This window comes from Opisthorchis viverrini (genome assembly GCF_000715545.1).
Source record: "Opisthorchis viverrini unplaced genomic scaffold opera_v5_2, whole genome shotgun sequence".
Lineage (NCBI taxonomy): Eukaryota > Metazoa > Platyhelminthes > Trematoda > Opisthorchiida > Opisthorchiidae > Opisthorchis > Opisthorchis viverrini.
Genome location: NW_008751658.1, coordinates 5,487,019 through 5,512,588, shown reverse-complemented (window position 1 = coordinate 5,512,588; position 25,570 = coordinate 5,487,019). Strand labels below are relative to the sequence as shown.

The 25,570-nt window shown below is 43.6% G+C and overlaps 1 protein-coding gene across 1 annotated transcript in view; it reads left to right on the top strand.

Annotated features, from left to right (window-relative positions):
- Window positions 1–23,348, top strand: part of T265_00276 (hypothetical protein) — a gene marked incomplete at both ends in the record, with an annotated part of 25,476 nt that extends 2,128 nt beyond the window's left edge. The window contains 12 exons of the mRNA XM_009163984.1: window positions 1,460–1,890; window positions 3,328–3,505; window positions 4,373–4,615; window positions 8,210–8,437; window positions 10,815–11,108; window positions 13,457–13,711; window positions 14,134–14,502; window positions 15,486–15,671; window positions 19,381–19,583; window positions 19,728–19,935; window positions 20,675–21,071; window positions 22,748–23,348. Of these exons, the coding sequence (XP_009162248.1) occupies window positions 1,460–1,890; window positions 3,328–3,505; window positions 4,373–4,615; window positions 8,210–8,437; window positions 10,815–11,108; window positions 13,457–13,711; window positions 14,134–14,502; window positions 15,486–15,671; window positions 19,381–19,583; window positions 19,728–19,935; window positions 20,675–21,071; window positions 22,748–23,076 (3,321 nt within the window). The remainder of the gene's footprint in view (window positions 1–1,459; window positions 1,891–3,327; window positions 3,506–4,372; window positions 4,616–8,209; window positions 8,438–10,814; window positions 11,109–13,456; window positions 13,712–14,133; window positions 14,503–15,485; window positions 15,672–19,380; window positions 19,584–19,727; window positions 19,936–20,674; window positions 21,072–22,747) is intronic.
- Between the last annotated feature and the right edge of the window lie 2,222 nt (window positions 23,349–25,570).

Below are 25,570 nucleotides of genomic sequence, written 5' to 3'. Positions count from 1 at the left end.
TGTTCGGTTCGGTTGTGCTCCCAAAACAACTGTTGATTTTCCATCGCATGAATGTTACCAATCTAGGATTAGTGCAGCGATTTTCAAGAAATTATTTTATTTTCACACCATCCATTTCCAAGCACTGTACGCTATTACACTGTGACACAGATGCGGGAATGTTTAGTGATCAAGCATCGGTGATTTGATAATTACAAAACCAATAGAAAATTAGAGGAGCTCCTAACCGGTGTTTTTCTCTTCAAAGTGCAACAACTGCTATCAAGCCAAATTCCAGGATGAAATGTTCCGAATTGATCATGCTCTATTTTCTTCTACAGAGAATCATCTTTGCCGAGACTGGTCTGGGTTTATTATTTAAGCTAATGGATTTGCGGGTTTTTGGCTTTTACGATCACATATACGAACTTCTTGTGCTGTTATGTGGGGAAGAGGGTCCCTTTATGTTAGATTATTGCACGTTTTCAGAAAAAGCCTCATTCTGTATATTAGTTAAGCAGGGAACTGTGCTTGCAGTTGCTAATTCTCTCAAGCACATTAGCTACGCCGTCGATACAAACACAGTGAAACGCAGTGAGAACGGTAGTTGCATGATTGTAAACGAATTTGTTGCACCGTGATGAAGCACATTTCTTACTCTTGTGATTTATTAGCTACGGCAGCAGAGTAGAATGAATAAAAAATCGTTCAACTGTAACAGCCCTCAGATGCCTAGCTGTCATGCCACCCGAAGTAAGCACGAGGGCTGAGATACTGCCAGGTTGCCCGAGCCTAGACAGGAGAAGTCGAGGGACAGAGGTCGGCTTCGAACCACGGACCTTCCGGTCAGTAAATTCGCTCTCCGACCACTTGAACCATCTCGCATGATACAAATACATTAGTTGTCTAGGAACAGACCCGGCAGTGTACGCTGAATCTACCGATAACTGAGCACCACTCCAGAGTACATATTCGGTACAGCTATTTGGGAACGGAATTAAAACTAGAAAATCGCAAATTGCCCTTGAAGCTGTTGGTAGAATTTCTGTCGCATAAGGCTTATTTTCTATGTTCATGTATAGTAGACACTACTTACGTTATTGCCGGCCTCAAGAAAGGTCTCTGGAGTGATGTCCAATTTCTGGGATGAGGGCAAAATTGTTGGCACCCAGGGGTGAAATGGTCTTTGCGAGGATACCTGTTGGTAGATATTTGTTTTACTTGGATTCTCTGACACACACTGTCACCATTCCAATCCAAATGAATGCATTTTCGTAGATGGATACACAAAATTTGTAGACTCCCACACTCCCACCACATTATGTCGGTTTGGAGAATATGGTCAACTTGCCAGACTCCCTAACAGTGCGAGTACAGACGACCAAATTATACGGCACTCTGATTTTCCCGTTCCAAACGGCTTTTCACCTCTATCTTCATCACTACGAACTGCTTTATTATCTAACTCTTCTCTCTATAGGTGACACCGACTGATGTAGACGGTAGCACAATACAAGACTTGCTAGAAACTGAAGAGGATCTGAAACGCAAACGCCGTTCAGAAGAAGATGACGACGATGACGACAGTACAATGGTTCATGTGGGCACCGAAGATGATGAGTACAACAAGCGTGGAGAATCGGGGGCTAATGTGCCTCAATCTTACTATACTCTGGCACACGCGGTTAGGGAGGAGGTCAAGGAGCAAGCTTCGATTTTAGTGCATGGCCGTCTGAAAGAATATCAGCTGCGTGGCTTGGAATGGCTGGTCTCATTGTACAATAACAACCTGAACGGGATTTTGGCCGATGAAATGGGTCTGGGAAAGACTATTCAAACCATCGCATTGATCACACATCTCATGGAGAAGAAACGTGTCAACGGACCCTTCTTAATTATTGTACCCCTATCGTGAGTTTTTTCATGTTTCTCAAACGCACCTCATATCAACTTGTCCGTAGCTTCCACAATTAAGATGCAGATCGGTACTAAAATGACTGAAACGCCTTGTGCCAAATTACTGTACGGTGTATGGCCTTGTTGATAGGGCGAGTTAGCTGTATTTTTAAACGTCACCCATTTAGTACTACGTAATTGTAAAAATCTCTGGTCCGTGCTATTGGGAGAGATAATTTCCACTATCCTTTTGTGAGACTCTCAGTGCCCGGATCATTCGTCTAGTGCTACTTTTCCTCCTAACAACCTTGATCGGATTTTAGTTGAAATTAGGTTTTTCTTAAAAGATTATTGTCAATAGAATTAATATCTTAGGTTGGATGCTGACCTTAACGGCTTTCACGGTTTCCGGTACATGAACCACCTTACCTAAGGTAGGGATCATCTAGCTATCCAATCTCCACGGTAGTTTGAAAGTTCCGAGCAATTCGTATGGAAATTTGCCATTTGTTTTTGCTCTCTCGTTTCTAAATGTTTCTAGAGTCTTGTAATATGGTTTGATCAGCTTATTTTAGTGCCTCGTTCCTAGACTTCTTACGAGAATGCATAGTTCTCAGTTGCCACTTTGTGTTTACCTAGGTCATGGTGAAGGGACAACATGCTTCGAAGGCGGTAGTTTGTGCCGGTCCATTGTGAAACTTCAGTCCCCTCGATGCTCGATGATGTTCCCTAGAACAAGNCATCGTTTTTTATGCTCAGCAGGAACGCCACTAACGTGATAATTTAGCCGCCACCATTTTTTTATCCACTAATTTTTCTCACCTCAATGTGACCATCCACGTGGGCAACGGCCGCCCGCGTTGTCAAGTAAACTCATCTTCCGTGCTTGATCAGTAGGTAACAAACAGATCATTTCCCCTCAGTACGTAAACATGGCTTTACACTAGATGGCTTTCTTACGTGCGAACTGCATCACTTTACCAGCATGGCCAGTAGAGTCACTACTCATGTAACCTGTGGTGAAGACCAAGCCCATTAAGCTATGGTGACAAATTTTAGTATCCGTTCTCGGTTTGTTGAAGGATGTGAATCAAAAAGTACTCTCTATGTCCTTCAGAATTGGGAAGGTTGCTGAAGACTTCTTGAATATCGTCCCAACTTAAACATATGGCGACCTTTGCGCAACACTTTCAGTTGCAGAATATCCTAAACTAGAGACTTAGCTGGAAATCGTTCGGATCTCCTGTTAAAACCAAATCCGGGTACAGATGAGTGTATTTCGCGAACATTAACCAGTTTCAGGATACCAACTAATTGGATGAATGTAAAGTGCCGATAGATAAGATTTTGTCGGTTAAAGTTGTGTGCTGCAATATTCAACACATAGCCCTTCTCTGCTTTCACCTAATGAGCTTTTTTAGTTACATTCTGTTTCCTTTCCCTTGTGCTTAGCGTCATGTCAAACTGGGCGATGGAATTTGACCGATGGGCTCCGAGCGTGAAAAAAATTCTGTACAAAGGCTCTCCCCAAGCTCGTCGACTATTGCAAGTCCAACTCAAAGCCTCAAAGATTAACGTGCTGCTGACAACCTATGAATATATTATCAAAGATAAAGCCGCCTTGTCTAAGGTAAGTGTCCCCGCCATTCGTTTGTTCATATATTTCGGGGAGGATAGCGAATCGTCCCACAAAAACCGAGTTTCACATATTTTCCACACATCGTTGAGGGTAAATATACCGTAGACCACTCAAGCCTTCACATGGCTCATTCAAAATGATTGTCCAAAACCTCCTAGTACCTCTTCAGCAGGCCACAAAGTTACTCTGGCTGTTTGTGTTTCCATACTCCCAATGTTTCGCAGTACCGCAGTTTATGAAGAATCGGATGTGGCTAGTTGCCCGTTACTGTTTCCCTAAACTGATTCTGTTGATAGCGCATTGTTTTTACCTTGGAGACGGGTTTCAGGGTACCAAGCTTGTCACATGATGCGCTTTTTTGGACCTAATCCTTGTGGTACCTCCAACACACGAACTTTGGAACACAAGATTTTGTCTTATTGGACGGATATTTTCCTTTCTACATGCTCCTTATCAATAAACCTGTGAATCTAGTTAGATTGATGGTGATTGCTATAAAGTTCCCGTGAGCGATTTTCATATGGTCTCTAGGCAAGGGAAAGGCTGTGGTTTTCAGAGAAATAACACCCAACTAAATTCTACGTTTCTCCCCGCCCTCAAAGGATTCATTACGTACGCCGAGCATGCGTAAAGTCGACCAAACATTGTGTTTTTGGTGTTTTTATGAAAACATTCTTCGAAAATGAAATGTGGGGTATTATGGTTTCCTAACACATCGGACTCAGAGCGGAACTGATGCTCTATTTATCGTCTTATTCGTTTACAAAGAGTTTTTCGCCATATGCGCTTCATCCGTGATTGTTCAGTGATTCTCTGTACAGCTACTCTCTCATGCCTGTTCTCCCTGCCTTTTTATAGATTAAGTGGAAGTACATGATTATTGACGAAGGACATCGCATGAAGAATCATCATTGTAAACTGACCCAAGTGCTGAACACCTATTACACGGCACCGTATCGGTTACTACTAACCGGAACACCGCTCCAGAATAAGCTACCGGAATTGTGGGCTCTGTTGAATTTCCTACTGCCAACCATATTCGAGAGCGTCAATACCTTTGAACAGTGGTTCAATGCACCGTTTGCAGCGACGGGTGAAAAGGTAAACAGCCAATGTAGTGATGATTTTGCTAATTTTTATATGCATACCCATCAGGTACTTTTTTCAAAGTAACGGGTGGCGTTTCTTGTGTTGACTTTTGTAGAATACTTCGACGTATTCAGGAGAGCCCACTTGAGTGACGCGCAAAATCACAAGCCAGAAATTGTGGATTCTTGAGATTTATCAAAAGATGCGGTACTACATGTATAAAATACATAATAAAAGGGGTACAGATCTCAGATTATGGGGGCTTCCGTCTAAATCGTTGCACGAAGTAGTGCAAGTCCAAAGAAGGCCCAGAGAAGATAACAAATCGATCTAAATTATCGACACACGCCTACGCATAACACGTGCTAACACAAATGGTCGAAAAGCGCGCGCAAAGATGGTCGACCAAGACTCCCTCAGTCCTATACATTCAGAATGGTTGATGCGGCCTACCCGACTTAACACGACAGGTCCAACACAGGTGATCAACCCCTGCACTCATCCAAGTAAAACTGTAAAATTTCGATGTCATCGACTGTAGAATATTTCGATGTATTCAGGAAAGCCCACTTGAGTGACGCGCAAAATCACAAGCCAGAAATTGTGGATTCTTGAGATTTATCAAAAGATGCGGTACTACATGTATAAAATACATAATAAAAGGGGTACAAACCTCAAATTATGGGGGTTTCCGTCTAAACTGTTGCACGAAGTGGTGCAAGTCCAAAGAAAGCCCGGAGAAGATAGCAAATCGATCTTAGTTTGCAACGCACACCTGGGTACAACACGTGGTAACGCAAATAGGTCAAAAAGCCCGCGTAAAGAATGGCCGACCAAACTGGTTCGACAAACAAAGGGTTAAAGTTCGTGAGGAGTTAAAAAATGTAAATAGAGTCCATGGGATAGATGTAGCAGACAGCAGCAGATAAGAGAAGAGTTTGACTGGGGGGAAGAAAGTACAACTTTTTTGAGGGAAGGACGGACAAGCACGGTAGTGAATGATTTTGGTGTTAGACTCGTTTCGTCAGGCTTCTTCATGACCATCATTAATAACAAGATTAGCGGTGACACTGGTACCACATTTTCATAGAACCGCAATTTAAAGAAAATGTAGAGGGAAACAAAAAGAAGGTAGATCAGGGATCGAGTGTTATCCGGCCATTTTGAGCTGCCTTCTCTTCCAAGTGGCCGGTCGAGTCATTTGAATAGAAGTTACCATGAATGCCATTAAAATCGTTGATCCTTCATTTTTTGATCGAGAAATCATATTTCGGAGAATTTTGTTTTCAAGCTTCCCTGCAATAATTTGCTCACTCCCTTGCAGAACATTTGTCCAGCAAGGGTGTCGAGTGAAAATAGCCTCGCTTTTCTGTCGTTCCACGGTTAGACGCACTAAAGGGTCTAGTTTTGGTATTATCAGTTTGGCGTATCCTTTCTTACCCCAGCGATAACATTCCTAGCAGGCTAAGAGGCCTCCCAAGTCAAAAGACCAGAGGTTGTATTCATGATATTGGCTGTGATTCGCTGGTTCTGTTAAGGGTTCTTGTTGAGGTCTCTAAGGTGATTTCGCCCTGTCGTACTCGTTGAACGATGCATATGTGTATAGTCGTCTCTATGAGGGTCGTTACAAAGGAAATTCTTACGCTGGCTTAGCCTTTTTATTAAGTGACATACTTCGTTGAAATTCTGCATCTTTGTAGAACAATTTTTCCACATAAAACGTGTTATTTAGTATAGTCTTCATCACAGACAATGCGTTTGTATCAGCTGTGCACTGTTGTGCCCACTTCTTTACAACCACTCTCATCTCATCAGTTTCATCAAGCTGTTACGTCCGAACGTTGTATTGCACTGAACCGAAGAGGTAGAGACCGGAAGGCGTCAGATCTTTACTGTACGGTGGGTTGGGGACCACCGGCCAGTCTAATTTACCAGTCCCCTGATTTGTTATCAAAGGTATGAGCGGTGAGTATGTGGAGAATGTCAGTCCTTCTCCGATTCTCGTTCGGTCTCTTTGTCTCCATGGTTTTTGTAGGCGTCTGAAGTATCTCGGGATACGGCTATTGGGTCATGATACAGTCATATCCCAGAAAATTTAGGAGAATGTCACCGTTGTCGGCTACCACACCTTCCGAAATTCTTGGGACTTGCAGCAGAGGTATAACATCATTTCATGGTTTGTTTCTTCGTTTTCAGGCCACAAGGGCATACACACCTTTCATCGTTTGTCACCAGATCGGAAAAACCTGTCTTTGTTGGCTTCAAACTCTTTCACCAAATCAAATCAAACTTCTACTGCTCCCTCTTTAAGTCGAGCGTTAGCTACCGAGGCATCCACTTCTCAGCATCCTGGGCTTTCCACCAGCTTCTGTTCAGCGTTCCAGTTGTGTAGCAAGGTCACGGATGGTGACTCGTGACTTATCCGTGTGGATCAATTCGCTCACTTTCTGACACTTTGTGTCTGGTCGCACTTGGCGGCCTCCCACTGCGTGGTTTCTCTTCGATACTGGCTTCACCTTTGCCTGGGGCGATTCGCTTGAAATAACCGAACATTTTATCAATTGGGCGCATGCGTTGCGAATCGGCTACGAGTCGTACGTAGGCTATTATTGCCAAAATACGGACCAATCAGAATCAAGCATTTCTAGCCCGGCGATTCCCTCTCCATTACGAAGTTATAACTTCGCCTTGTGGAAAGTTCTGGGGCCACTGCAAATACAACTTTAGGAGTCTTTATTTTTGCTGAAAGCTGTCCCAAACTACCATGCTTCTTGATGTACCATATTGGGCGAAACAGCAAGCAAGGACCAACCTCCGGGTTACGAGTCACAAAAACCTTTTCCAAACGTTGTCCATCTGTGCATGATCCTCTTGTCAGTAGGATCGTTTGCGTGAACTTACGATAGTCTGTGGATGTCGGACAGACAGTCTGTATCGTTCGCTCGCCAAAAATGCATTGACGGCCTGCTGTTTCTGCTTGGAATTGATTAGCAAGATTTAGGTAACGTGTGCACTTTAACGAAAAAAAACACGTCAACTTTTGCATTATTTTTGGTGCAGCCATCGTAGGCAAGTGTCGTACGGGAATTAATCCCATATTGGTTATCGCTGATTTCTCCAAAATCCCCATCTTTCAGCCAACCCCTATTACTTAGCAACAATCAGTCTCTCTCGAGTCCCTCACTTCTATCCAACAGTTCCCTTTTGTAGACTCATCATTGGTTTCAGAGAGCCTGAGTTATACTACTATGCTTTCCATTGCAAAAAGAATCATTACTTGGCCTTGTCATCTTTTCGATCCACCGCATAGTTCGAAAGAGACATGAGGATTTACCTGCTGCTGTGTTGCCAAAACCTGGATAGAAGCAGTCTCTGAGCATGAATCGGGTTCAGCCCATAACTTCGGTGTCAGTATTTCCTGTCGTTACCACTGATGTTTCTCGAGTTCCGTAGCGACCTATCAGCAGTGTTTACTTTTGAACAGTTGAACGGGGAATGCCTGTTTTACGATTAATCGTTCCTCTTGCAACACATTCCTCCAATTCAATAGCGATGTATAGGGATATATTTCCGTGTATTTCATCTGATGCTTCCATTCTCTCTTAGGTGGAGTTGAATCAAGAAGAAACTTTACTGATCATTCGTCGTCTACATAAAGTGCTCCGGCCGTTCTTGCTCCGACGCTTGAAACGTGAGGTGGAATCGCAGCTGCCTGAGAAGGTTGAATACGTGATCAAGTGCGACATGTCTGCACTTCAACGAGTTCTGTACTCGCATATGCAGTCCAAAGGCGTCATCCTGACCGATGGATCGGAGAAGGATAAGAAGGCAAGTGTATACTTATAGGTGTTGGTTGTTGTTTTCCATTTTGGCGATTTTGATAACGGTGCGAGTGAACTCATTCTTACAAGAGCCTTCTACCGTTTGGTGAATGTACCTACCTAGTACATTAAGATAGCCTCTCAGGAGATCCCTACGCCATGATCGTGTGAAGGTTTTTCTTGGACTGATAGATTTTCTCCCACTATCTTCTGTCTAAGGACAATTATGCTACATATGTGACAACTTCGGATCCTGACAACTAGGAATAGCTGCTGCACATGTTCATATCACATGGTCCGCGTTGCTCTTCCGTAGAAATGGCGGACTTCGTGCATGAGCATCTCGTCCCCCACTCTGGTGGGCTTGTTGAACCATCAAACGTTCGCCCCACGTGGAACATTTTTTGGAAAAAGAGTACCGTAACTAACCTCATATATTCGACGTTTAAGTAAATAGTTCCTCTCATGAAACTGACAAAAAATCGTTATTCGTTACCAGCGTAGTATACGGATGTTTCGGGTGTAGAGACGTAGTACATTTTGTACGTTTTTACCAATCATAAGTCTCGAACCCTACGTTAAACAATAACCTTTGGTGTCATTACCAGCAACACCAACGAACAGTGGCTAATTCATTTAGCTGAACCTCTGTCATCTCACTTAACAGTAGCAGTCTCCAGGAACGAGATACCTCAGTTCCTTGAAATTACGGAATTTTCGTTGCATATGGACAGTGATTCTTACCCAGATTCACGTGGAGTATTTGCTTACTGCTGCTTATCGAATATCTTAAACGTTCTGGTGGCTAAGGTGTTCGACAGCTGCTTCAGCACTTGATAGATACAGGAGTTTCCAGCTGCTCTCCACTGAAGCAATAGTGACTGTTCTAGGTGGCCTGTGTAGCTGTACTGTCAATTGATGGAGGTTGCTCGCAGCTCTGAATATTCATGGCAGAATAGTATACAGTAGTCCCATCTCACAATACACAACCGATATGTATGCAGCAACACCTTTGTGAGTACTGACGCAGACGAGCAAAACACTTCTCAGTAAGTAATAAGAAATATCTCATGAACAACACTAACTTTCCAACATATCTTAGTTTTTTTTTATGTCCCTATACGGCAGTGTCCTTGAAATAGCCATCCATCTTTCAGACTCTTTCATGCAACTTGTCAGTTGGATCTCACAATACCCTATTTGTCCCCCGAGTGTGTCTAATCTGCTTGATGTGCATCACCCACTAGCTAACTCATCTGCATCTTGTTTTGTCATATCGCATTCCATATTACGCTTTGGTTTGTATTGGTTTTCCAATTTTATCCCCCATTGATCTGTTCCACTCTAATGCACTCGTCACTAGTGAGACTTCAGGTAACTCTACTTGAGGCAGTGCTCTGCGTTTCTAAGCTTTCTCACACACGTAGCATGACCTGTCGAACTTTCGCCAATATGCCTTTTGTGATATAAAAATATACATAATATCGAAGAAGTAACGGTCTAGTTTGACGAAATATCTCTGCGCGATACATTTTACATTGTTGATCTAGGATAGGATTCAATCCGTCACTTGGTTCCTGTATTGCTGACGTTTGGGAATGGAGGGATTGGCTGTCAGAAACCTTGCGTCTGGGTTTATCTTCAAAATATAAGCTTCTCCTCAGTTGTCCATAAGTGTATTCCCCAGTCGGAGCCTCAACACGTGCGTTAAAAATTGGGGGATGTTGGGCTCAGACCATCCGTAGATTGGGTGTGAAATCCGAAGGTGACCTCGTATCTTCGCTTCAATCTGATGGAGGAACACTCCTATCCTAGTGCCTGTATTATATGCATTCAAGGACTGGTACTACCTAGTGGCTGGACGTGTGTAGTCACTTTGCTTTGGGTAGTGAAAATTACATTCCTTGTCTTCACGTTATTTATGTGGTCAACTTGACGAAATTTCGATCCATTGAGGAAAAGATTTCAGCAACTCAACTGATTGGGGAAAAGTCTGAGGTCGTTTGATGTCAAGATTTAAGTACTCATCAAACGTTGTTAAAGGCACTAAAGTTATTTACTCAACCTGAGAAAATTCACTTCAAACAGGCAACCTGAGTTTGATTTCTCAAGATTTACCCTCAACAATCAGTACTGCTCTGCAAACAATAAAGGGGCGATCCAGAACTGAGTTGCTTGTTAAGGACACTACTCTTATTAAAAGCATCGTAGAGCCCCAAATTGATATGTTCTTCCCCAACATTATGCTTATTGTTCGTATATTTCATCTCATCAGATGCCGGGAGTAAGAATTATGTTCTCCTGTTACTTAGCGTTCTTGGTTTTTTCGAAGTGTTTTTGACGTTCGTTCCCAAACCAAACCTCAATCTTGCGTCATATTGCTTCTATAGGGGAAAGGTGGCTGCCGGACGCTAATGAACACAATCATGCAATTACGAAAAATATGCAATCATCCCTTCATGTTCACGCACATTGAGCTCGCGATCGCCGAACAAAGCTTCATCAGTAACCACGGGGGTAATCCTCCACCGGGAATGCCCTTGCCTACTCAGGTTGAAGGGAAGATGTTGTATCGATCTTCTGGCAAGTTTGAGCTGTTGGATCGTATCCTACCTAAACTCAAAGCCTGTGGACATCGAGTGCTAATCTTTTGTCAGATGACAAGTCTGATGACTATTATGCAGGTCAGTATGCATATGTCTCGTTCCTATTTTTGTCGCGCAGTTTTGTCATATTGTGTGTGGTAGCGGGAAATCCACAGCAGCTCGTATAACGAGGCGCAATGATGCGCCACTGGAATACCGCTCACATTAGTTGCCGCGCTGAATTGCTAGGTAGCAGAATGGTACTCTGCAGTCACGAACCCGGAGTAGTGAGGTAGAAAATACTGTGACTGTGAGCTGGATATGGTTCTTTCTCCTGTAACAATGTGAGCTGTCTGTCATGTAGCCAGCTTTGTTAAAAGTAAGCAGCTCTTTAGGTTTGTAGTCGAAATTAGTGCCCTTTTTTAAGAGAATAAATTCATTTCTATTTCCGACCGCTTCTTCCAAATAAAATTAAGTTCTCGCTTTCGCAATTGCTAGTGATGAGCTTACACTTGCAGAATGGAACTCTGCAATCACGAACCCGGAGTAGTGAGGTAGGAAATACTGTGACTGTGAGCTGGATATGGTTCTTTCTCCTGTAACAATATGAGCTGTCTGTCATGTAGCTAGCTTTGTTAAAAGTAAGCAGCTCTTTGGGTTTGTAGTCGAAATTAGTGCCCTTTTTTAAGAGAATAAATTCATTTCTATTTCCGACCGCTTCTTCCAAATAAAATTAAGTTCTCGCTTTCGTAATTGCTAGTGATGAGCTTACACTTGTCTAACATGATTACAATTTTGGCACGTTTTTGTTGCCGAAGAGATTTCAGGTTGATCGACTAGATCCCTTAACAATCGCATTTCATGATGGCGTTTATGTGCTTGGTGGGTAGTCAACGCATGTATTGCGTCATTGATTGCAGTAAATCCTCCCTGTTTGTTTAGTGTAGACGCATATAAAGGACGTACACTTTCGTGATCTATCATTTTGGAACCAACTGTGAACAGCTGCTGTCAGACATCCGTGTTTCACTACTTAATCACCTTACAGGAAGACAAATATGTGGTTATGGTTCTTCTTAAAGAAATTCATTTGGCTCTTGAAAACGGAAAATGTTATAGCGGGAGCGTAGCTGTTTTCGGGTTGTTTCACGTTTGCGATTCATGGTTGTATAAACAGGCGTAGCGAACGAAAACGGATGCAGAATGGGAATGAAAAGTGATGATACTACGGAGTAGGTTTGGTGGAGCGTTGAGGTCATGTTACACGGTTATGTCTAGAGTTTGTACGAACACCAAGCCAGGAAGTGTAGTTTGATGGGAAAGTAGGCGAATAACTCAGGTGAGTAGAGCCATGGATTTGAATATAGTCGACAATCTGTCCGTGTGTCCGGTGTTTTCAAGGTGAGCCTGACTTCCTTTACATGTCCGGTTTGATGCAGCTAGTTGGTACATTTTGAATACTATTATGAACGGTAGAAAAAATCCGACTTCATCATCCGAGAACAATGTCAGTTTCTTGATACCTATTGCAGTTTAATCCGCCCAGCGATTTCGGTTATCAGCTAACAGGGACAGGACTTCATTTTGGTCACTAAAAATTCACAAAGATTGTTAGCAGTTAGTTGCACCAGGGCAGTTTGGCGTATCCGAAATTGGGTTTATAGCATCGCGATGAAATCGTAACAGACTGCCTTAAAACGTGGTCTGCACCTGATAACTTTCAATTTGACTTGACCACTCATGGTATTGTCTTGGTGTGCTCCAATGCCTGGAGGAACTAAGTTGTGGTGTGTCGAGTCCTTTTCTCGTCACCATACTGTTTACAAAGTCGAGAAAAAATATTCAGTGCCGTCCTAAATGAACCACGATGTGGCCTTTAGCGGTGCATTCGGCTGAAGAATCCGCTTTCAAGCCTCACCTCAGTACCTTCTCAGTTAGCGTGTAAGAGAATAACTCCACGTGTCTTGCGATCCTGTGCCAAGAACGTCGGCAGCTCTGTGGCTATAGGTATCATAGCAAGCTCAAGTGAAGTTTTAGATCACTTGTGACGCAAAATGAACCATTGGACTCCGGGAAGTAGTTTGACGCAACATTTCTCGTGTTGTAAAAACCAGCTGCATTTGAACATCTCCATAGGTGAGGCTTGTGAACTGTGGTTGCAGGACTATCTTTTTCCCCCGTAGCGATCACATTGGACTGAGTAGCCGGTTTACGATTTGGAGGAATGAATTTTTCCGGATTATTATTGGATAATAAGGTCCTTTTTAGTGACTGTTCGCTCGACAGTTGTTCTTTAACCTATTGAAACGGCCTTCCGACTAAACACCATTTGTAGGCAGTCGGAGAGAGGCTACTTAGGTGAAGTTTCTCATCAGTCCATGTAGCTCCACGATTGACAATAAATTATTGACTCCCATTTAGCCAGTTTTAACCCTCTACTTTTGAAGGACTACTTTGACTACCGGAATTTCCGCTATCTTCGACTGGATGGCACCACTCGTGCTGAGGACCGTGGTGAACTACTCGTCAAATTTAACGACACCACAGAAGATATATTCATCTTCCTTCTTTCGACACGTGCTGGAGGTTTAGGTCTTAATCTGCAGGCAGCCGATACGGTCATCATCTTCGACTCTGACTGGAACCCCCACCAAGATCTCCAAGCTCAAGATCGCGCACATCGCATTGGCCAGCAGAATGAAGTTAGTCTGTTGTTTCCGGATATCTTTTCCTTTCCGAATGACTATCTTTGGTGTTCTCTTAGCCCAGCTAAATTGCTAGGATTTAGACATGCACTGTTTCATTCTTCATTTGCTTTCTGCCCCATATGGCTATCTTTTTTACATGGTCATTAATACTGATCAATCTAACAACACAAAATGGGTTTTCCGATCAATTTGGCATGTTCTTATTAGATATCGCAAACTAGTTACTGAAATCAGTGATTGTCGGCTCGTGACCATAACCAAGATAGCCCCATTCGAATCCTTGTAAGTGTACTCATACAATGATTGTATTGCATCTGAATCAGTCGAATTTGACCTGTGAGCAACTCACCCTCCTATTATTCCCTAACTTCTCCAGCCTAAGCGCTTCTGTTACTCTAAACTATTTCCACCTCTAGGTTCGTGTCCTTCGCTTGATCTCAATCAATTCTGTGGAAGAGAAAATACTTGCCGCCGCCCGCTTCAAGTTAGATGTTGATCAGAAGGTAATTCAAGCCGGCATGTTCGACCAGAAGTCAACTGGCACCGAAAGAAGACAGTTTTTGCAGGCACTACTCGAGCAAGATGAGGAAGCTGATGAGGAGGAAGACGAGGCACCAGATGATGAGACTATCAATCAGATGTTAGCTCGCACCGAAGAAGAATTCGAAATTTATCAACGTATGGATGTGGAAAGGCAGTTTGCTGAGAGTCAGCAGACTAAGAGAGAGCCTCGCCTGATGGAGTATGCGGAATTGCCCAACTGGATTATTCGGGATGAAGCAGAGGTGTGTTTCGCTTGCAACGTTTCCATTGAATAACTCAATGCCACTAAAGCAGGCTGAATAAGTACTGGGTGTCCGAAGAAACCCATGATTTTCAGTGGCTTCGTTCTATTCTTTCCGCTTACACGGCTCCGCTCATGAAATCACACGGTGGTGTTTTAGGTGTTCAGTAATAAGCTATGTACCTATGTACAGCTTGCGAAACAGAAGTTGTTCTTGTAGAAGCCACGATCAATTTCGAATTCGGAATTCATAAACGAGAGATTCAGCTGAGTCTCCCATTGGCGTCAAAGTGGATTACAAATGAGTGTATTTTGCCAACAGAGATGCCTGCGCTTTCACTCTTACAACTGCGTTTTTATGGGATAACTGTTTTTCCTGTTAAAAGTGGAAATTAGTGTGTATTTGCTACTGCGTAGTCTTGTTTTTTTTCGCGTAGTCATGCGGGGTGGATAATGCAGATACACTGAGGGCACAATAAAAATGAATGACCACATTGGTGGTTTCCCACTGCGAATCGGGTCTGATCATGAAGACTTGTTGACACGATGCGAATGTCGCAAACTCAGGGGTAGAAAAAGTCGTATCACTGATAACCCTGGTCGTTTGTGGTTTCCGGTTTCCCGCAGTCTTGCTCACCATTCTGACATTTTATGGGCACCGTCTTGGTGAATCTTTTGTGGTGCATGACTGAACCAACATGATTATCAAAATCAGTATGACGTACCGTGACGTTGCTAAAGTATTACTTCGCCATCGGCGTGCATTATGTATATAGATATTCGAATCTGTCTAACTCGGCAAAACCGCTACTCAAATTAATTACTGAAATTACTCAAATTAATTACTACATATTCCGGTCGCAATCTTATTCTGGTCGCCTTTTCGCGGCCTTCGAATCGGTCTGTCATTTTTATTACATTATGTATTACATGATGGTTTTCTTATTTATGGCCTCATAATTCTGTCATTACTTCAATCTGTAGCTGGAAAGGAGTCTATTAATGGAAGATGGTGTGTTTGGACTGAAGCGTCAGCGCAAAGAAGTGGACTACTCCGACGCACTAACAGAACGACAGTTCCTCAAGGCGATTGACGAGGGAAGTCTGGAAGAGGCTGAGGAGCGTCAACGACAGCGTCGGGCTGCACGAAAGAAACGGAAGAGGATAGACGTAGGCTTTAGTCTATTTTCCATTTTGTTTATTTCAAATCATCTCACCGGTACAGTGTTCCTAGCAGAACGAATCGATCTTTGGACCAGAATATCTAATGAAGGGCGGTCTTTTTGTGTCTGTGCAATAAAGTTACTACACCTAGTGTCAAGCGTTGGGGGGGGGGTAATAATCTATATCGTTGGTCTCGTGGGTATCTAGCAATTTAGCTAGTCTTATGACATTTAACCGTAATACCTAAACGGCACATTCACCCAGATAACATTTTTGGGGAGACACGACCCGACAGCTGTAAAGAATCTGTCCCCACCAATGAGACTGAAACAGATTGAAGGTCTCACGTACATACATTGACCTTTTTCACGTAATGTATAAACATCCCATCTGTAACTTTCTCAGACACCCTACTACGAAAAGCCACAAAATTCAGTATGCTAACGTCGTCATCCACTACTGCGCGCTACACATCTTCACCCTTGAAGCTGCACTCAGTTAGGTCAGTACGTCGCGAAAAATGTGCCCGAGAGTTTTGAGCTGTCAACAGAAACATCTTGTTTAAAGGGTTTAAAAAAATTCAAGAAACTGCCGAAAACAACCTGAAGACTATCTTTCAAATGTACCTATTCGCACACATATACCTAGGCTTTGCGGAAGTTCCCTCCTCAAATTCCTTTTTGTGACCGCAAATCCTGTGCTCAGTCCATTCACAGATCAAAGGGCCTTTTTAGCTTTATGTAGAATTTTCGTTCTCCATATTTCCTGTCTACTGGATTTATGATCGCTTCTGTGTACAGAGTAGTCTGACAAGCATCTAGTCATTAAGGCCTTACATATCGGGGCGTTGATAGGTTGAAGTTTCGTGTATCCTGTTTTCTGTGGGTTTTCCTTCTGGTCTAATTACATGTTTATCTATAGTGAAATTGGAACCCGAGACCATGTAGGACCCTCCAGTGTAATGTCGGTCATTGTAAATTTGCTCACCGTTCTGCATATCGTTCCCGTAGCAAATCAAGCCATTTGCATCGTCCAATCGCACCTTTCATCATTAGTGAATACTGTCTTCTTACGCTTGTGATTCCACAAGTGACGACCTTCCACCGGCTTAACTCTGTGAATCTGGGACGTTCTAGTCACTCAAGGGGCCTCCTCCTGCCGTCTTGTTACAGACGCACGTAACCTCCAAGCACTTGCAGAACATGCTTGACCATCACGTGCAATTTGATGGATCCGTTGAATATTTGTCTTTATCAGCATACCAAGTAAAAAATCGACCTTACAACAAGTGAATGGCTTGGGCAGTGTTTATGTTCTAATGTAGATGTTTTAATTCGATTTATACACTTCAAATTCATTTGGGTTCTATGGTCTTTCAGTATAGTGATACAGTAATACATACACCCTACTTCACTCCATCAAGAAGGTTTTATGCGGATGAGTCTGTCTTTCATACACTGTAGGGATTGAAGTGTGCCATAATTCATGACTGGACGAGTTTCGAATCAGACGATATTTGTCAGTCCCGAAAGAGGTATTCCAGCCATGACTGCTAAACACCGTTTCACTTTTTGAACGCATGACTTTACCGATCATCTGTCCAAGGTGTTTCTAATGGCTTGTCGCACTTATAGTAGCGGCTTTTTGGTGCAGACCGTAGTAATTTGCCCATTGTCAAACTAGTGTATTGCGTCATTCTTAACGTGAAGGTGTTCGAGACGCTCAAGGCAAATATGGTGTTTCTGATAGCTGTTCGTTTATGTTACCCCAACGGAGATGCATACCCATAAGAATAATCAGTACACAACATGGGACAGATGGTGAGGGCTACACATTAAGCACATGGTGAGAATTACGCCAGAAGCAGCGGTTTATACCGCTGGTGTTCCTTGAGTACATATTTAGATCAACCATATGGCCAGGCCGAAAACTAAAAGAACACCCGAAAACTGATTTGATCGATCGGCCAAAAGGAGGCGGGTGTCGGTGAAACACCATTCGAAAAAGACGGAACGACAATTCCCTCTCCCAATCGTTGTTTTGATCTGGGAGCTGAGTACTTCGAAAACAGTTCAGTTGGCCTTCTTCAGCACAACCGATGGAAGAACCCAACAAACCTGAATGGAACATCGACACCAACCCACCATCAGCAACCAAAATCTAACCTGAAATATCAATCCTGAAGTGCTACAAGACACCTGACTCCGATGGTTTGATGGTGGTGAGTTCCTAGTGAACAGTCTGAGAACCAAACGTCAGAAGATTAGGAACGAAAACATAATACCAGCCGAATGGGGATCCCCGATCGTCACTTCGGTTTTTAAAAAGGGCACCAAAAAATAAGGGATGAGCCTGATATCCGTCGCATCTAAGGTGCTCTGGCATTATTCTGCGCAGGTTGCTAGATTATCGGGAGAGACAGATTCGTGAGAATCAAGCTGGGTTTCGCCCTGATCGAGGATGCATCGACCATATGTTTAACTTGAGACTAATTCTTGAACAACGTCACTACTTCAGACATCCCACGTTGCTCGTTTTTATTGTTTTGGAAGCTGCTTTCGATTCTGTGGATCGTCAGCAAATTTGGCAGTGTCTGGAGATCAAAGGTGTCCCTTCCAAATTTACACCCTTTATGAGGTAAACATCTCGGTTATGCTGGTGATATCATCTGAATTGATGTAGGTTCGATTAGGCCTGCTGTAACATGGTGGCACCCTGGTTCATAAATTGTCGGCAGTTGTTGATACTAATCACACCGAAGATCTTCAGTCTGAACAAAACTCTGAATATACCTGCAGACGCAACTGATAAACAGCTAACTTAATATACGAGGAAACAGATTGCAGTAGAGGTCCCTTAGGCTGATGCAAGCAAATTACATGAAGCAAGCAGTATGAGAAAATATCAAGAGCAGAATTGTGGGTATTCGAAAAAAGGTATGTTTAAAGTATTCCCTCTCTCGTTACGGACATACCTGTAAGTCTCGGTTTTATCGGTAATATGTTGACGAATAATGCGAACTGGATTGTGGTGTTGACGTTGATCGGTCTTTGATACTCAGGTAAAAAAAGTTGTACCAACACACAGGCTGCTGGCATATCGGTTTAGAGAGAGAGAGCCGCTTGTTGGATTTATTTTCAACAGTAAATCGCGGACAAACCATCGCAAGACGAAAACACCGGTCATTATTCGAAGGTCTATATACAAGGGACCGTTGGAGCGACATAGGGAGAAATTTGGTAGTAGATGTTAATGTCCTTGACGCATGGGTGACTTTCGCCTCAGACACAAATGGTAAAGTAGGTGAATATGTTCTCGACCCACCAGCCATCTCTGTTTATCACCGAGTGGATCTAGATAACCTTATAATGCGGGCAATTGAGATGGAACGTAATCCTGATCTGTAATGCAAAATTGACGGGATGTAAGCTGATAGATGCTTGTATACAAAAGCTGCACCTGAGACTTCATTTCTCTAGTAGATCTGTCAGATCTTCGGTCACTCATTCTGCCAATTAAATGATCCTCTGTTGTAACAAGTAAGGTTTTCGGAGTTGAGTGGTGAGAAGTGGAAGGCGTCAGTCCCAGATATCGTATGACCTTAGTCCACTCCCGTCCTCTTGTATAAATGGAGTATTTTTAGCGGGTAGTTTTTTATTCTTCACACGGTTGTTACCACAATTCGTTCATGAGATCCTATTTTTATTTTCCACAGGATTCTAGCTTTTTGGACGACGCTAGCTCTGAGGCCGGCAGCACGATCATGGCAGCTCCGTCGACTCCGAAACGACGTCGCGGAAGGCCACCACATAGTTCTGGACCGAGAACCGGCACCTCAAGAAATTCCTCTGCCGTCTCTCCGAAACTAATCAAAAAGCTTCGTCGCCTTTTGGATATAATTATCGAGTATAAAGATAAGTACGTAGATTACTGACAGATTTACTAACTTCCTTTTTTATGTCATCTGTGGCCACGAATAAACTCTATCGTGAATAAATCTGACTTGCCCTCATTTCACTCTGAGCTGTTTGACCTTCACAACATCTGATGTTTTATCTCCAGGGACCAACGTATTTTGAGCGAACCTTTTATGAAACTGCCCACACGAAAAGAACTACCTGACTACTACGAGGTCATTAAAAAACCAATGGATTTCCACCGCATAAAACAGCGTGTCCGCGATGGGAAGTACCGCTCAGTTGATGAGCTGGAGGCCGATGTGATGCTTTTGTGCAAGAACGCACAAACGTACAATATGGATGGAAGCCTGGTGAGTTTCAAAGTAGACCTTATCAGTGGGGCTTCTCCCCTGTTGCAGTTTGAGTAGGGCTTATCCTAGTCAAATCAGTGAGTGCGGTTCATGAATTTTGAATCAAATGTGCTACAAAGTGGATAGGCTGATGTCACCCATGTCAACTTTGTCGATGTGTTAAGAATACAAACGCCACAGGCCGGTTCTCACTAAATCCAATGCAGCTTGCTCTCTCGGAGCCAATGATCACGTCAAAGTAATCCCACAGGAGGAGTTCAACCAAATGTTTGACTACTTTCCCATTGCAATACCTTGTGTGAGGGGACACTTCCGGGTTCCATTAAGGCTATCCACACTGAGCAAGAAAACAACCCCCTTGACAACATAGAAAATACTGCATAACAACTTCCAAGGGTATGGGCTTTCCACCACAGCACAGTCATCTTGAAACACCGTTATTTATTGCACACTGTCAATCTGCGGATCCCTCCGTTTTGGAGCACTGGTCTGTTTCCCTAGCTTGGCTAATGCGACGGACCAAATATCCGTTCGTGCGCGTGTCCTAGTCTGTCTTATCTCATTTATTTGTGGATAAGCTTTCAGTCAATTGATAAAGAGTCTCCAGAGGAATTGAGATTTTGCGGTTAGCCGGTGAACCGTTGTGACTAAACCAAACCATGTTGATACAAGCTGTTGCAGATCCTGTCCATTTGTAGACCGGCGACACTATCTATTCGTTATTTTCCGTTCTACTTAGATTTTTGAAGATTCAGTTGTGCTTCAGTCCGTTTGGACGAACGCTCGTGAACGGCTGGAGGAATTAGAATCACGCCAACAGAGTGAAGTGCAACTTCATTCGCGCTCGCATCAACAGAGCTATCCATCCTCGCATCACCACCGACATTCAGTGATGGAAGATGAAGACGAGGACGAGGATGACCAGGATGACGAAGAAGACGAACAAAGTGATAACTCCAAACTTTTGTCACATAGTGGCGGGCCCGGTGCGACACGATTCGTGTTACGTACAGGCAATTCTGGCAATCCTGCGGTATCATTCAACACCGCAGATGTTTCCATCAATGAGGATAGCCTTGGTGGGCTTGACGACTTAGATGACGAAGACGATACAATGGATGGTCCAATTGAGGACGGTAAGCCTGCAGAACGTTTATAGTCCTATCACCGTCTTTGAATCCACAGTTTGTGCTGTTTTAAGATTCAGATCATGTAGACATTTTCTTTCCATCCTTAGACACAATAGCTCCATTATTCTCAGTTCGGACGTCGATAATGAGCCCTCTTTTTGGTCAGAATTATCCGCAACATGTCTTGTTCGTAGGACCCTTTACGTAACTTAGAAACCTGAACAAACTGTTACCATAAGTTTCTAATCAGCTCATCGATACTGTTGTTTATTTTCGAAGAGCATAGTCATGGAAAGAGATAGGCAACATCAGCAAACAAAAACTACAGGAGAACGTGAGAAGAGAAGCGGATAGAAAGAGGGTGCCATCACCTATTCGGAGGGAGACAAGCGGATCTGTCCGCATTTCAATGATGTGATCTGCCCATATCATGTGATCGGTCTGGTATACGTACAATTGTGTTCGATAGATAGTTGGTCGTTAGATTGAGTAACCCTGGTAGGAGCTCATCCGGCTCCGACCGGATGGCATTTCAGGGCAGAAAAACATATTAGTTCTTCAGGAACAGAGGGATCCCAACTCACGACCGCGACTCAAGTACAGTGGATCGAATAAAAAGCAGAAACATTCATTTAAACTACCGCTGAAAATATTTAATCTAGGCCTGGATTCTTTCGCGCAGTAAATCTCTGATGATCTTACAAACACCTGCAGGCGGACTCCAAGTAGTATCTGGCTCCCCATAAACTTTATCTTTTGTTGAAGGAGAGCTACAGTTGATTGGTTCACATAGTTCATATGTTGCTTCGTAAACAGAATGAATAGTATTTCGGCTAATTCGGCTTCTGGTTGAAGCCAATAAACGAATGGCAAAAAGACCATTGTTTACAGGGATCCAATCAACTGAGGAATCTTCAGCTGGGGTGCCGAGAGCTTTACCGACACAACTGCCTGAGGTTTGTAGGCAAAAGTATGGATAGTGATGGCACCCTAAGGTGTATTACTATACTTGGGCCTTGTATTCGAGCTTCCGGATTGCAGCAAAGAGAGCTTTACCGACACAACTGCCTGAGGTTCGTAGACAAAATTATGGATAGTGATGGCACCCTAAGCTGTATTACTGTACTTGGGCCTTGTATTGGAGCTTCCGGATTGCAGCAAATTTTTGCTGATTTGGTGCCAAGTGGCTGAGGAGAACAGTTGAACGAGTTCTGAGAAACGGACACTAGGTGGCAGTTGTTAGTTGTGTTACAAAAGACATAAATTGGACAAAAGTCGGGTTGGAAGTGATTACAGGTGTCAGCAGCAGCCTTTCTCGCGTATATGCCATTCTGTAAGCAGCAAATAAGGTGACCTGGCTGATGGCAACCTGCGACGGCTAATACTAACCTAATGAGCTTACATGTATAAAAATGATTGTCAGTTTGATATGAAGTTAAGTTTGTTCACAGCTTTCGCGCACATAGGATCTCCAATGATTCAAATTTCGGTTGAAGTAATCTGCGGTGGAGTTCTTGCTCCAGGCACGATTTTGCTGCCTCTTGCCGAAAGCGCATTTCGATGTGTACTTTGGAGTAAGTTTTAGTACTTATGATAAACATTAGTGCTACTCTGCTCGGCTCCCTAATTTTTTGCATCATTCTGGGGTTAACTTTTGGTGCTCGCTTTCACTGATTTTTCAGATGACAGTGCCAGTCGCAGTTCGTTCAGTAGCAAGCCCCGCCGTGCCCCACGTAAAATTCAATACAACCGTGGTAGTACTGTTTCTACCCCGGGTATCTCTAGACATGTTGTCTCCTCCGCTGGAGGGCGTTCCGGTACCATGGGTGAGTCTTCCAATTCCACTGGCACTGTTGAGTCGCTTCGGATTAATGCTTCTGGAATTGAAAGCCTGTTGCCTCCACGGAAGGCACGATCGCACAAACGCGTCATGGTCGACGACAGTGACGACGACGATGATGAGTCGGATAACGATGGTTTGGATGACGATCCCGATGATGAAGACTTCTAATCAAATTTTTTCTTTGGTTTCCTTTGCATGCTAAATCCATGTTTTCCCTCATTGATCGAGTGTCATTTTCACACATGTGAGCCACTCAATCGTCCCAACCCCTGTTGACGTTGTACCTCGCACTCGTATTCGCTTTTGTCCATTTTCCCTTATTCTTATCTCCGTTGTGTTCAGGTGTTTCCTCCCTGTTGGCCTCTGACTCGCTGACTAGGTGTGTGTCACGGTTTGCCAATCAGTCAAACTATCCCGTCTGTTTATATCGCCCAACAGTCTATTATAACTACGTTTTAAACGCATTTTGTCCCACTTTCATTGACTTAAAGGCCCGCTACCATGGTTTAGTGACTTTAGGGAGTTTGACGCAATCGTGGCTCAATTGATTAATGTCCTCCTACTTAAGGCATATTCGTCATTAACTGATGAGGCTGCGGGATGACTGAATTCACCAAGAACGAAAATAATTGAGCTAAATCACCAAGTATGCTTCTCCCCCATTTATCGCTTAGTGATACTAGCTCTATGGGTCTTAACCTGTTTGACCCCGTGCACCCGCTCCAGCATGTTAATCTGAGACACCCGTTTTGGTTTTGTACGATTCAAAAGACCCGCTTCAGCAAGAAAATAGCATTACACCCACTCGCGCCGCATGCACTAAGCACAAGACCGAATGGATTCTCCGAATATTGCAGAAATTGAGGTTACTAAATCAGCGGCCTTCATGCACCCTTAAAACCCCACAAATTGAATTCCCTTTCGGCTGAAAATCACTGTACCAGAGAGACATTTCTCCTACTGGCCTAGGTAATCTGTAAAGGGGCCATATGGCAAGGCAAGGTCGCGAACGCTGGCGGTTAGCGATTGCCGTGCAACCCACAATGATTATCATCAGGCACACTTTTAAGGTCTATGCACCTAAATTTAATGAGAAACGGCGCATGGCTATAGAGTCTTGGCATGTCTTGATTACACATAATGAACATGGTACACGGGTGAAAAATATAATTTGATTGTGAGACACTGGTGAGCAGTATTGAAATTATTTCCAGAACTTCGACAATCCCTGGCAACCGCATTTATTTTCTTAAGGCACCGAAAGGAAGATGCTTGCTGCGGCGACCGAAGACATTGCGGTCAGCAGCAAAATGGTGGCGGCTGTCCGCGTTTGTCTGTATATCAGATCAGTCATTTAGTACTGCATGACCACATCCACCTTTGCGGAGAAAACAATCCAAAAGAATAAATGCCACACGAAATTCACTTCCAAATCCATTTAGTCCATCTGAGGTGCTGGACAACATAGTGTTTCCGCTTGTGTCACCGATGAAATAGCAAACCATCAGCTGGGTCGAGGTAAGTCCTACGAAATCTATTGAAATGAGTGAACCTAGAATAAGACACTATGTGGTGTGAGTCAGTTCATATATTCGTGAGTTGTTGGAGTCCAGGGAATGCTGACCGTGACGAAATACATGGCGTTACACTGCTATTCCGCTCAGTATCCGCCTTGCGTGACCCCTCAAACGCATTTGCCGGTGGAGAAGGCATCGCGTTTTTCAATTGATATTTCTTTGTACAAGCTGGATCAGCCTGTGTTGGAAAGCAGAGAAGCGACCATCCGTTTGGCTCACCGTGTCGTTCAGCTACAAGGGGACGGTCAGCACTGCCGTTGAGTCGCAGTCGGATGCGATAGGACGCCACTACCGTTTAACGGCGTAGTTTACACGACAGTACTGGTTTTCCCCTTGTGATCGATATCCTCGAGACTTGAATTTTATGCTTCGTATAACCAGTACAGTTGTTCAGCTCTTGAACGAACGTCTCACAGCAGATCTCTTGACTCGCCCATCGAAGCTCCTCAAAGGATCGGACGACCACCCATTCGTCAAAGGGTGTCACCGGCAGTCGTATCAAACGAGTGAACGCGACCAGGTCCCAGAAAGGGATCATTTCTTACAATCACTTGGGCAATGCTGTTCTTTAGGAGGGTACATTAACCGATACCGAGTCTGGTAATTCAATTTGGGCAAACGGACGTCACCCCACCATCCAGTTGATCATGAGCACTAGTTGCCAGCAACGATTACTCGGGTATAATATTCGAATAGTTTTGTTGTTCCTCGATGGGTGTAACATGACTGCAATCTATGGTCTCGGGCGCAAGTTAAGCCATCGTGCGGTCATTACTATCAAGTCGTTTGAATACTAATCCACTGGTTTCTTTGTGATCAGGCGCATCGGACGGTTGAGTTTGTTGCTTTGGTTGTGTTTCTTGATCTGAAAGCTGCCTTTGATTCTGTGGAACGCCATGCATTATGGCAGTGTCTGTGGAGCAAATGTGTCCCCCATAAATTCTTGACCATCATTAAGGTGCTATACGCCAACTCCCGCAGCCGTGTAAAGGTCTACGGGAAGCTCTCTCCTGAGTTCACCACATCCAGTGGTGTCCGACAGGGCTGTCCTCTTTCACCTTTCCTCTTCAACTTCGTCATTGATA